Source organism: Saccopteryx bilineata, chromosome 5 (assembly GCF_036850765.1).
Source record: "Saccopteryx bilineata isolate mSacBil1 chromosome 5, mSacBil1_pri_phased_curated, whole genome shotgun sequence".
NCBI lineage: Eukaryota > Metazoa > Chordata > Mammalia > Chiroptera > Emballonuridae > Saccopteryx > Saccopteryx bilineata.
In genome coordinates, this window is record NC_089494.1 from 264,670,780 (window position 1) to 264,684,368 (window position 13,589).

The window sequence follows — 13,589 nt, forward strand, 5'->3', positions numbered from 1 at the left end:
ATCTGGAATGCTAAGGTCGCTGGTTCAAAGCCCTGGGGTTGCCCAGTCAAGGCACATATGGGAGTTGCTGATTTCAGCTCCTCCCTCCTTCTCTCCTTCTCTCTCTTTCTCTCTCTCTTCTGCCACCTCTCTAAAATGAAGAAATGAAAATTTAAAAAGAAAAAGAAAAAGAAAAACAATGAAAATTAAAAAAAAATAAATGCATAAGACCACACCCACCAGACCCTGACCCAGCACTGTGATGCCATAGGCGGGGGAACTAAGGCCCAGAGCAGAGGAAGAGGGGCCCCTGTGGGGATCAGAGCTGTGGTGGTCCTTTCCCCAAACCTAGCTTCCTCCCGGGAAGCTGAAGTCAGGAGTCCTGGGCTGCTAGGTGACCTCCCCAGACCTCTACGCTCCGGGCCAGCTTCTCCACGTGCCCTCCCATCGCCCAGACAGCATTCAACCCCTGCAGCAAATATCACTGCCACTCACATTCCTGAAATCAGAGGACATTCGGACCTCGACAACCCTCCAACAATGGCAGATCCATGACCTTTTTTTTTTTTTCTTTTGTATTTTTCTGAAGCTGGAAACGGGGAGGCAGTCAGACAGACTCCCGCATGCGCCTGACCGGGATCCACCTGGCACGCCCACCAGGGGGCGATGCTCTGCCGCAACCAGAGCCATTCTAGCACCTGAGGTGGAGGCCATGGAGCCATCCTCAGTGCCCGGGCCAACTTTGCTCCAATGGAGCCTCGGCTGCGGGAGGAGAAGAGAGAGACAGAGAGGAAGGAGAGGGGGAGGGGTGGAGAAGCAGATGGGCGCCTCTCTGTGTGGCCTGGCCGGGAATTGAACCCGGGACTCCTGCACGCCAGGCCGATGCTCTACCACTGAGCCAACCGGCCAGGGCCAGCTCCATGACCTTTACACAATGCTGGAAATAACCAGAATGATGACCCCACACCAGCACCCAAGCAGCGGATGCTTGGGGCTGGCGCACCACTGGAGTCCCCACATGGGGCAGCTCAGGTCTCACTCCACCGTCCCCATCCCCCAGGGACACCCTAAAGTACCAAGGGCCGACCCACCATGCCAGACCAGCACACTTACCAGAGTGGGTGGGAGCCAGCCAGCAGGGCCAGGCCGGGACCAAGGGCCAGCCTAAAAAAAAACAGAGGAAGGGAGAGCCTTCACTCTGGGCTCCCAGGGTCCCTAGTTGGCTCAGGAGCAAGGTGGATGCCCAGAGGGCACTGTTGGCTCTCTCCACAGCCGCAGGGATAATTTCCTATGTCATTAAAGACTCACCCGCGCCTGACCTGGGGTGGCGCAGTGCATGAAAGCGTTGACCTGGAACGCTGAGGTCACTGTTGGAATCCTCAGGCTTGCCTGGTCAAGGCACATACAAGAAGCAACTATGACAAGTTGATGCTTTCTGCTCTTCCCCCCCCTTTCCCCCCTCTTTCTCTCCTCTTTATTATTGAAAGCAATAAATAAAATCTAAAAAGAAAAAAAATTAAAGATTCATACTAGATTAGCTAGATGGGTCCTAAATCTAGGGACAAATATCCTTATAAGAGATAGGCCTGACCAGTGGTGGTGTGGCCTAGTGGATAAAGTGTCAGGCAGCCTGGGACACTGAGGTTCCAGTTTCAAAATCCTGAGGTCACCAGCTTGAGCACAGGGTCACTGGCTTGAGCGTGGGCTCATCAACATGATCCTATGGTCCCTAGCTTGAAGTCCAAGGTCTCTGGCTTGAGCAAGGGGTCACTGGCTCAGCTGGAGGCACACATGAGAAGCAATCAGTGAACAATTAAGGTGCCACAACTACGAGTTGATGCTTCTCACCTCTCCCCTTTCCTGTCTCTGTCCTTCTCTGTCTGTCTGTCTCTCTCTCTTTTTTCAGATAATCGAAGGAGACACCCGTGAAGACAGAGGCAGAGATGGGAGGGACGCGGCCACAAGCCCAGGGAGCCACAGGTGAGCAGTGGTCACCAGAGGCTGGAAGAGGCCAGCAAGGAGGGACTCTCCCCTGGAGCCTCCCAGAGGCCTGTGGCCCTGCCAACACCTTGATTTTGGACCGCTGCCGTCCAGAAGAGAGGTCACTTTCCATTGCTCCAAGCCCCCAGAGTGCAGGACTTCCTCGCAGCAGCTACAGGAGACCACTGAGCACAGGGATGTGCCAGAGCCCTTTCCCTGGACCAACCGCAGCCTTCCACCTCGGCTGGTCTGAGGTCCCGGCCTCCCTGGATGTCCGCAGCTTCTCTCGGACCCAGCTGACCACCCCCCACCCCTCCCAGGCGTGGGGTCAGTGCTGGGCAGGCCCACACCCGCTGTTCGTGCTCACCGCTCGGATGCCTATTCACATGCGGCCACCCTCCCCTGGCTCCGAGAGGGCCTTTCCCTCAGGGAGCCGGGCCCAGCCTGGCGCCCCGGCCGAGTCTGTGGGGTCTGGCTCCCGCTTCCTACCCTGGGCCCTGTCGTGCAGGACCACGGCGGGCCATTCCGAGAATGTGCAATTTCCTCTACTGGGCAACTCCACTCTCCCTAACAGACACTCCCTCATCCTTGGAGACAGAACCTTCTAGAACCTCACCCCCACCCGTCCAAAACCTCCAAGCCGATGGCACAGCCTTGTCCACCAGAGTGTCATCACACTGTATCCCCGACACCCCCCACGGGCCGGGGCCGGACCTGGCCCATGGCAGGGCTGAGAGACAGACCAACGGGTGGACAAATGGGTTCGGTGTCCTGTCCACACTCACGGCCAAACCCCCGACATGGCTCTAACCAGCACATGCGTGGAGCAGCACTCAGAGCCACAGTGAAGAATTAACTGTGCCTTGCAGCCTTACCTGACCCTCAACAAGACCTGATTTGCCACATGGCTGCACCCAAGGCCCACCTGTGCCCAGGAAGTCTTCGCTGGGGTTGGCCAACATTCCTGTCCCCAGAAGACAGTGGCGTGCCGGGCTCTAGGAGGCACCCAGGGGCTCCTCGGGGCTGCCCTGGATGAGACGAAGGCAGTCTGGCCACTCCTGTGTCCTAGACCAAAGGGAATTCGGGAAAGTGCAGGAAGGGGCAGGCAGACCCGGCTGCCCGCATGGAGGACCTGGGCTTCTGAGGACGATGGTCAAACCGTGGGAGGGATGGGGTTTCCCTCCGCACCCCCAGTGCTCAAGGTCTGTGCCCACAGAGGACTCAAAATGCCCACACATCCCCACCAGCCCCACAGCACCCCGGCGCCTCCCTCTCCCGGGTCTGGCGCCTCTTTCCGGAAACGCGACATCTCCCGAGGGCCGAAGGCTGAGGGCCGGCTGAGCATTCAGAGCAGGGCTGGGGCCTCACAGAGGCAGGGCCGCGCCTGGTACGGAGCCCTGGAAAAGGCAAGGCTGCCCAAGAGGGAACAGCACACGGGGAGGAGGGAGGACGGCTGGGTGGGGTTGCAGGCCGAGGGTCGCTGTGCTCAGGCGGGAGTCGGTCCATGACAGGCAGACCATGGTGAGGGGCGGGTGAGGACGGCACAGGTTGGTGGTGTCACTTTCCTGAGCGTCTCCTGCCTAAAACCACAAACCAGCGGAGGCGTTTCAGGATTCACACTTCAGTTCATCAATAACACTGATAAGTTTCCACCTTTTAATTGCTTGAGAAGACACTCTCCATAGTGTAGACGCCTGGGCGGGTCCACCCCCGAGTTCCTGGGCCCCTCCGCCCACAGCATTCTGCCCCTCTTGACAGCTCTTGACAGCCCTGCCCAGCCTGGTCTAAAGAGGCTCCCTGCCCCACACTAGGGCCAGTGTGGGCATCCCAGGGCCCCAGGCCCTGCTTGGGGCACTGGGTGCCATCCTCGAGGAAGGCACTCAGTCTATATCTGCCACCATGAGACTCTGCCCCACCCTCCACCCACATGATCTTGGTTGGCAGGACGGGATAGTGGTTAGAGCACGGGCTTCCTTGGAAACAAGCCAGGCTCAAGTCCCCGCTCCTAACCTCGTGGCCCACTCTGAGCCTCGGTTTCCTTATCTGAGAGCTCCTGAGTGGGGCTGCTGAGCAGGGTTACTCCGGGGCCACCTGGTCCCTGGGTTTCTGTTCACAGCACCATCCTCACAGGCACGCTAGGGAGGAAGAGCCTTCTCTGAACTGTCTGGCCCCTCGAGCACCTCCGGCCCACGGGGGGCCCCTTTCTGAGCCACATCGCCCCACGTGGGGAATTCCGCATGGAGGGAAGCTGACGGATGTCTTTGTCTTTGTCACAGTGGGCCGCCCAGCCTGAAGGACCGTCGGCCCCTCGTCCAGTCCACACTAGCTGCACGCACGGCCCCTGCCCTTCCCCTGCGCAGGTCCGCCCCTGTGCGGGTTAGGAGAGGCCGCCCCCCTGCACACCCCCCCCCAAGCATTTCCAATCCGTCCGCTGATGACACGGCCCCTCCCTTGACAACAGCTCCATCCCGTGTGTCCATCCCCTGCAGTGAGCTCAGCTGCACTGGCTACCTGCAGCATGACCAGATGACATCTCACACACACACACACACACACACACACACGCGCGCGCGCACGCTAGCTGGACACCTCCTGCTCTCTGTGGGGTCTAGTTCATGGAGCTCATTTACTGGAATTACACCATCATCTCACCCCCAGCACCCACCCCACTTCTCCACCCTGGTGGGGGTCTCGGGCTGCGTGACAAGATGCTGAGTTCCACCGCCCTCCAGCTGCCCTCAGCCAAGCACTTGGCCTCCCCAGCCTCTCCAGAGGGCAGCCCTGTCCACAGGGCCAGGGCCAGGCGAGCAGAGCCTGTGGGGGGCCCAGACCACAGCCCCTCACTGGAGCCCTTGGTGGCCAAGCCCCAGGCAGAGCAGGCTGGCCCACCCTGCTGTTAGCCCTGCAGGGGCCAAAGGGATGTCGCCAGGCAGTAATCAGCCAAGCACCTCTGTCAGGACGCACGGAAGGACACAGGCCATCTCCTCTGAGTCAGGCTGACCCTAGGCCAGACCAGACACTCACAGAGAGCAGATCTTCCCCAAATCCACCACACCCCAACTCCCCACTTCCCAGAGGCCACTGAGCCCCCCACTCAGTCATGCACGCCACTGTGGCCCCCTCAGCACACACTGGCCAACCTCTGACCCTGCAGGACTGAGAAGGGTATATACTTCCTCGCCTGCAGTCACCTCTTGAGAGAGGAAGGCCAGGCGGCCGGGCCCGGGCAGGGGCAGGAAGCACCCACCCTCAGAAGATGTCTACTCAGTGCCAACAGGTTAGCTCCGTGGCCCACTCAGACCCCAAGTCCCCAAGGGTGAACCTCTGCTCCCCATGAGGAAGTTGAAGCTGAGTGGGCTGCAGCAGGGGCCACCCAGCCAGCACTGCCCATGTGACCCAGGGCCCAGGACACCTCGCCCATTTCCTGCCAAGCCTGGCTGTGAGGGGCAGAGGAGGCCCCAGGACCTGCTCTCAGGAAGGAGACTTGGGAGGAAAATGTACCAGCCCAGAGGGCAGCCAGAGGGCACAGGCTCTGGACAGAGGCTGGGGACCCAGGGGTGGGCCACACTGCCTGCTGGTCTGCCCTCCTGGATTCAGAGTTTGCCTGTTTTAACCTCATCTCCAGAGGACTCAAGAGACTGCCAGCCACAAGCCCTTAGCCCGAGCCCTGCTCACGGCCGCCGGTTCCCGCGGGGGTGGGAGTCTGGTGCTCACCCAGGAACGAGCTGGCAAAGAAGCAGAGCCTAGGCCTTAGTGTCCCCCTCGGTGGCTCAGGCTGTTCCGGGAGCTGTTGGGAACAGTACCGGGCTGTGTGGACAAAGACTCAATAGAAGCAAAGGGGAAGGCAGTGTAGATATTTGGAGAACAGTGTCCCTGACGGAAATGGGGGCCCCTACAGCCTGACCTGTGGAGGCGCAGTGGACGGGGTGTCGACCCGGAATGCTGAGGTCGCTGGTTCGAAGCTCCGGACTTACCCGGTCAAGGCAGGTCCAAGAAGCAACTACTACGTATTGATGCTTCCTGTTCCTCCCCCCGTTCTTGTCTCTTTCTTTCTCTCAAATCAATAAATTAAAAAATATACATATATAATATATATAAAAGAAAGCAATGGAGGCCCCTACAGAGCAGTGGCCAAACCCCACTGGGCGCTGAGAGAACTGAGGCCAGAGACTGGCCCGCTGTCGCCCACGGCCGGCTGGGCTACGTGGCCACCACGGGGCCTCTCTTCCTGCACATAGCATTACGTCGGCCCCAGATTCAACCGCATCAGGGCAGAGGGAGGCAGTCGGGGCACCCCACCTGCCTGCACACCCCACACCCTTCACCCCGGGGCCCAGCCAGCCTCCCCTCCATCTGGGGCTGCCAATCCGCTGGGAAGGCAGCCACCTCTGACTCACGGCCTTGTGACAACTGTCCCGCCCAGACAGGGTGACACATCAGCCAGTGTTCTGGGAGGAAACTTCCACACGAAGGAGCCACACAGGAAAGGAAGAGCACAGAAAGCATCTCGGATGAGGAGCGGCCTGGGCAAAGGGCCCGGATCGGGGTGAGAGGAGGCGCACGCCTTCAGACAGAAGGCACAGAGGAGGTCCGTTCCAGAGCCACGCGAACCCGGCGGAGTGTGGGGGAGGTCTCGGACCCAGGCCTGGGCACCGTGCGGGACTGACCCAAGTCCCGGCTGCTTCTCCTCTTGTCACTGGCGACCTGGCACAAGGCACCTTGTCCTGAGCTCGCTTCCTCACTCTCCCTCATGGGCTCACAGAGAAGCCACCACAGGCAGGGGCCCATTACTGGGTGGGTCCCCGGGCCCCTGGGGGTCCAGGGCACCCTGCTCAGCCCAGATTGCAGCCCTTGGGTGAGGTGACAAGAGAACATGACGCTCGTGCTGGGGTTGGCGTGGGGATAAAGAAGGCAGCCAGAGAGATCCAGTCCCACTGACCTTTGAAGGAGCCCGGCTGAGAGGCAGAGGTCAGCCATGGCGGCACAAGGCAGGGCACCCCGGGCAGGACACCAGGGACACTGACTGGCCTTAACCTCTCCAGCAGCCAGGGGCTTTGGCGGCTCTGCCATCCGTTCCATTACTCATCTCTCTCTCTCTCTTTTTTTTTTTTTTTACAGGGACAGAGAGAGAGTCAGAGAGAGAGAGTCAGAGAGAGGGCTAGCTAGGGACAGACAGACAGGAACGGAGAGAGATGAGAAGCATCAATGATCACAGTGGTCCCCAACCCCCGGGGCCGCGGACCGGTACAGGTCCACAGAGAAAGAATAAATAACTTACATTATTTCCGTTTTATTTATATTTAAGTCTGAATGATGTTTCATTTTTTAAAAATGACCAGATTCCCTCTGTTACATCCGTCTAAGACTCACTCTTGACGCTTGTCTTGGTCACATGATTCATTTATCCATCCCACCCTAAACTAAAGGCCGGTCCGAGAAAATATACATATTTTCTGACATTAAACCGGTCTGTGGCCCGAAAAAGGTTGGGGATCACTGAATTATCAGTTTTTTGTTGCGACACCTTAGTTGTTCATTGATTGCTTTCTCTATGTGCCTTGACCGCAGGCCTTCAGCAGACCGAGTAACCCCTTGCTTGAGCCAGCGACCTTGGGTCCAAGCTGGTGAGCTTTGTTCAAACCAGGTGAGCCCGCGCTCAAGCTGGCAACCTCAGGGTCTTGAACCTAGGACTTCTGCATCCCAGTCCGACGCTCTCTCCACTGCACCACCGCCTGGTCAGGCCATTACTCATCTCTTTTGCCTCTTTCCTGCCATGGTGGCCTCCCTCAAACCACTTGGTGGCATCCCTCAGATCCTACAGCTCCTGGGCACCTGATGGCACTTAACTAAGTCAGGGCTCCTAGGTCAGGACCAAGGGCACCAGGACCCAGGGTCATGAGGCCTGGCCCCGATCTGGCTCATCCAGCCAGGGGTCTGACCACCCAGGGCCGGGCTCACCCTCCGTGCAGAGGTTCCGACTGCTGCCCGCTCTGCTCCGGGGGCCAGAGTCATCAGGTGGGGTTGTCTACACTCAGGGTCACCCTCCTCCTTCCACTCATATCAGCAGCTTAGGGTCAGGTCTTTCTTCAGTTTAAATTCATTTACTTTTCTCCTTTTAACCTAACGTCAATACATATTTTTAAGCTGTTTTCCCAAACGTCTTCCTTCTTTGACGCTGTCAATTTTTGCTCGCCGCGTGTTTTATTTGATGGCACCGTCTTCCGCTTTGGGCCGCGTTTTTATTCCTTAGTAAATTTTCGGTTGGCCTCAGGAGGGAGGTTGCCCATCTGGGCTGGGTCTTGTCCTCTCACTGGCTACCTCGTGGGGTCACCCACAGGCTGGGAGAACGGCTCCCAGGTGATGGCTGGCCCCCTCTGCCAGGCAGGGGTGTGGGGGAGCAGCCACTCCCAGGCCTGGGCCCCAGATCACAGAGGCGGGGTGGGGGTGGGATAGACAGGCCCAGAAGGGAGGAGGCAGAGAGAGGACACAGGAAGAGGCAGACAGAGGGGCAAAAGAGGGGAGGAGGGGCCGGCAAGCCGCGAGGTGGGGGAACTGAGAGCAGCATGTTCCTCCTCGGCCGGCCAGCCGAGAGCCCCAGGCTCAGGCGCTGGGCAGGATGAGTCATGGCCACTGGCTCCTGTGCTTGGGCCCACAGGGGGCCTGGCTGACCTCCCTGTTCCCAAGCACCCTCACACTGCCCCATTGTTCGCAGGCCCAGTGCGGAGAGGGGTCTGGCAGTGGGCCTGGGATGGCGGGAAGGGGCCCAGCCTCCCTGCCTTTCCTGGCGCAGTCTGTACCTGCCCTTGACAGACAGGGCAGAGGACAGGAGAAAGCAGGGGCCGGGGCCAGGTCTCCCCCTGTCCTGCACACTGTCTTCTTTCCAAGGCCAGTGGTCCTGTGGGATCCTCCTCCCCAACCCCACCTTCCCCTCCCCCACCCCCTTTGCTCTGAGCCACTGTCCCAGCCACAGCAGAGGTGACTCTCAAAGGTGAGTGTGCCCACTGTCAAGTTCAAGGCCCTCTCCTGGTTGGTGCCCAACCACACTGGACACCTCAACAACCTCCCCTGCATTCCTCATACTGTGCCCATCTGACAAACTTCCATCTGGTCTTCAGCCCAGCTCAGGACACCCCAATATACCCGCTGATGCCCCATCAGTGAGACCAGGTGGTGGTGCCCTCAGGGGTCCCTGGGTAGCCTGGGGATGACAGAGCCCAATTCAGGACTGGAGAAGAGAGCCTCTGGTGGACGCTAATCCCCGCTGCTCCCTGGAGACTCCAGGCTGGGCCCTTCCTCAAAAAGTGGACCGTTCCAGTCAGGGCCCCTGGCCACCACAGCCTCGGATCTGTGCGAGCCCCAAGGCCTGGACTCTCCCATTCATTCACCCATTACCTCCACACCTCACCCTGGCACAGGGGTCTTAGATCACTGGTCTCCCAGCAAAGTACCTTCCTAGCCCTGCCTCCAGCAGGGAGGGGACATCATGGGGACACCATGAACAGGCTAATGTTCTTATCTGGAGGTTGGCCTAACAGGGTCCCAGAGGCAAGGTGGCCTCTGGTGGTCAGCAGAGCCAGGAACCAAGCAGCCTCCTCCTGGTTGGGGACCTGCCACAGGGTGGGGCAGCATGAACTGGGTGAGGAAGCAGGCAGGGCTCAGTGGGTGCTGTAGGGACACTCCCCCCTCCCCAGGGAGATAACCACTGGGTCATGCACTGTGGCCAGAAGAGCCAGCAAAGAAGTCTTGGGAGGGGGTGTGGAGGAGCAGGTTGGCACTGCCGGCTCCGCAGCCCTGGCCCCAGTGGCTCCTCAATGGGGGCCACCGACCTTGCCCTGGTTGGCTGACTCCCTGCCCCCCAAGAAACACACACCCAGCCCTTCCGCAGGTCCCGCCCCGGCCTCCTCAGCCACTGCTGCGGGATGGGAGGGGGGTGTCCAGGCCCCAGACGAAGCTTTGAAAATATGACCCAGCCACTGCTGAAAGCCTCCCAGGTCCTGGCCCGAGCTCCAGTCCCTCTGGCATCTCCGGCCTCCTCCTCAGGGCCACCTGGCTGCACACTGCCAGACCCTCTGTCCGGCTCTCCTGCCCTCTGCCTGTCCCACCCCAAGAAGACTCCATCTTGGAGTCCCACGTGGCACCTCACGCACCATTCTTGGGCACTGCCCACTGGAAGAGGTACAGGTCTGCAAGCAGAAGTGTGAATCTACTTGGAGGCCACTGGTCTGGGCCCGGAGTGGGGCCACCTCCTCCTGCTTCCCAAGCCCCCAGCCCTGGACCAGCTGTCCCCTCAGTGCCTGGCTGGCAGGAACGTTGGCTTGAGGAGGGACCTCCCAGATCCTCCCTGGGAGGTGGGGGTCCTCTTTCTTCACCCTCTTCCTTCCCCAGTGACTTCCTGCCCCCAGAAAGGGCACAGCCGCCACCAACCACAGCACTTCACCCTCCTGGTCACATTCTCAAGAAAATGGGCAGACTGGTCTCAGAGAGCCCCTGTCCCAGTGCCCAAGACCCCAGCATGGGCTGGAGGACTCAGAGACAGGCTCCACCCCTCACTCCATGTCAATGCAAGCGGACAGCAGGGACACTGAAGCTGAGTGGCAACCGGGCCCGAACCCTTGGCCTGACAAAGGGAGCAGGCACCAGCCTCCCAGGGCAGCTGCAGCCCAGGATCTGCAACCCCTGGGCCAGGCCTCACCCAAGAGAACTTATTTCAGACGCCCCTGCTCTCATGGCCCCCCTCCCACACCTGCTCCTCCCCCATGTAGCAAAGAGTGGGAACCGGGGGGCCCCAGGTGTCAGGGTGCGTGGCGAGGCCCCAGAGCAGTGTACCCCTCCCTCCCTGGGGTGGGATTTGAGAGAAGGCAGGAGGTAGAAGGGAGGAGGACTGTGTGGGGCACAGGCGGCCGGCCGGTGAGGGTTCGGCACAGACAAGGTCCGGAGACAGGGTGGGGTGCAGGCTGGCGGGAGGCCAGGGCGCCTCCACTCCCGAGCACCATCGGCTCTGACCGGAGCTGGGTGGGTCAGCAGGGAGAATTTGGTGGCCTGATGCTGGCTGCAGGGGCTCTGGGGTGCTCTGCTGCCTCCGGCTCCCGGCCTGGTCACGGCTGTGCAGCCTGCTAGCACCAGACGGCCACCATGCCTTCCTAGAGGTCTCAGGCCAGATGGTGATGATGCCCCCACACTGGCTGACGGGCGAGAGACACAGCCAGTCCGTCAAACCCACCCAGCGACCCCTGACCTTCCGGCCAGGGCCAGGCCCCATCACTGCGTCTGCCCAGCCATCAGGGGGCTCAGAAGGTCAGCATCAGCACCTTCTCCCCCTAAATAGGAGAGGAAGCCGCTGGGGTTACGGGGGTGGGGGGGCTTCTTCACGAGGCACAGTGAGCGCCGGGGCCTCCTGGTACTGCTTCCTCCCGGCCTCCACAGGGCTGCGCTCCTGCACAGACCATGCAGGGCTCCCAGGACTGTTTCTCTGCATCCTTCCCCACTCTCCCAGTGGCTGCAGATCTGACTCGGCCGGTTCACCTGAGGGACTGGTTCCTTGGGACCCGAATCCCAGATCTGCCGTGTGGCAGGAGGCTCAGGGGCGCACCAGCTGGCCCCCAACCTTGGCCCCAACATATGTCTCCAGAAAGGAAGAGAGAAAGGATCTGCTTTTGTGTAGGATGGGCCCTTGAGGACACCTGGTCAGGCAGGCCTCAGATTCCCCGTCTGCACGGCTCCCAGGGCCGCTGAGGGTGGCGACGGGGGTGGAGGGCTGTGGCGGAATCCTGGAGAGTGTGGAGCAAGGCTGCAGTACCACCCACTAGTATCCGACCTGAATCCTGCCAGCCCCGGGCAGGGGCCTTCCAGTGTGACTGAGCAAGTTTGTCTCCCGTACTGAGCGAGAGTTAGACACAGGGGAGGCAGAGAGCAGCCAGCCGGCTTCCAAGAGCACCTAGCCCAGCCTGGCCCTGCCCCAGCCTGCAGAGGCCCGCCTGCCTTGTGCCTGCCTGCCTGGTGTACCTGCCCAGTGAGCTTGCCCAGCGCGCCTGTCTGCTGAGTGTGCCTGCCCAGTGTGCCGGCTTACTGGCACTTCAGGTCTGCAGAAGCTTCTGGATGCTCCCATGGACTTTCCACTGGGAGGGTCCACACTCCACCTCATCCCTCGCCTGGGCCAGGCGACATGGACACTGTTGAGCACTCAGATGTGGCCCTGTCCTTCATGAGCTCTCCGCTGGGCAGGGGGAGCCAGACAGGTAACCATGATAACCAGGAAAGGCTCAGTGGAGGCAACCAGCCCAGGCGTGGCCAGGGAGGGGTCCCCAGAGCACAGACATTTATGCTTTTTATTAAAGTGCTTCCGAGGGAGAGAGCAGCAGAGAGGGCCAGACAGGCTGAGCTGTGACCTGTGTACATTTGTCAGCAGGTCTTGCCCTCTGACCTGTGGGCCTGTCCACTCCCTGGGGTCCATGCCTGGCACAGGTCCTGGCACCCAGAGCACCCAGCATGGATGAGAGGAGCAGCCCCCGGCCCTTGGTGTCCCACCAAAGAGGTTCAAGGACAGTAGCCAGGAAGACTCATGCGGCTTCCCAAACACGGCTGCTCCTGATGGACTCAGGCCTTTACCAAGAGACCCAAGTGGGAGGGGACCTGGAGGCTTGCCCTTTGCCCCGGGCATCTCCAGGTCCAGCCCCACTCCTCCCCCACCCCCCAGCAGAGGTGGCCCTGCTGTCCCTGCTATTCAGCCCTGAAGGAGAAAGCAGCCCAGGGATTCAATCACTGAACATGCCACCATCAGCCCCTTGGACATTCACAACCCCCCTGCGATAGAAAGGGGTTCACCGCCCAAGTGTCGAGATGAGGAGAGCAGGGCTCAGCAGTATGAACCCTTGGCTGGTACATGGTGGCAGCTGGATTCAAAGCCAGGGCCTCTGAGACCACGGCTGGGCCACTGTGTCGCCCTGTGCGCCCCAGGCTTCCCGTCTGTAGGCTTGCGTGTGTGCGTGCATGCGTGCATCCGTGTGGGGAAGGGATGGTGGGGCTGACTCAGCACCCCACTGTCCTCTGTCCCTGAGAACAGGAAGGGAGGGCCAAGGCAGATCTGGAGCCCGCCCGCCCTCCTGTCTCTTCCCGATCAGCCTCCTTGGTGGCCCCTCTTTGACTCTGTAGGCCTGAGGGACTCCCCCAAAAGGCCAGGCCTTCTGTCAGCCCCCCTTTTTCCAGATGGCTGACAGGAACTGGCCTGCCTCCCTCTGCCCAGGGTATGCCCCAACACAGGGTGTAGAGCCAAGTATAGAGCAACAGGGAGTTTGGCAGAGTCCTTGCTCCTCAGATCCCCCACCGGGGTGCACTCAGAGGAAAGCCCTGGCTCCCAGAGGGTCCCCTGCATGGGTGTCTTGGGTAATGTACACAGTGGGCGGAGGAGACACAGAAGGTGGAGCCCAGGCCCCTCCTCTGGTCCTGCAGGACCTGGCCCAAAGAAAGGAGGGGGCTGACCCATGGTCACATTGAGTTGTGCCAGGCTGGACTTGAACTTGTAATCCTGCTCCCACTCCGTGACTTGCCAAGCCCCCTCCGCCCTCAGACTGTCACACAAAATGTTTTACACATTCTGTCACAACCATTAGATCAAGTAACCTTAATTGAGCCCT

The 13,589-nt window shown here is 60.3% G+C and overlaps 1 protein-coding gene across 6 annotated transcripts in view; it reads right to left on the reverse strand.

The window, feature by feature from the left end:
- SH3BP2 (SH3 domain binding protein 2) overlaps nt 1–13,589 on the reverse strand; it is a 39,638-nt gene that overhangs the window by 22,836 nt on the left and 3,213 nt on the right. Inside the window, exons 2-3 of one of the 6 annotated variants that reach the window (XM_066281215.1) lie at nt 2,885–3,024; nt 1,093–1,143 (exon numbers count right to left, since the gene is read on the reverse strand). The exons of 2 other annotated variants lie outside the window; for them this stretch is intronic. Coding sequence is in view for 1 of the 4 variants with exons in the window: in XM_066281211.1 (XP_066137308.1) it covers nt 1,093–1,143 (51 nt within the window). In the remaining 3 variants the exon portion in view is untranslated. Of the gene's footprint in view, nt 1–474; nt 495–1,092; nt 1,144–2,884; nt 3,025–5,933; nt 6,052–13,589 lie in introns of those variants that run through there. 3 more of the 6 variants (XM_066281211.1, XM_066281216.1, XM_066281219.1) reach the window with 3 other exon arrangements.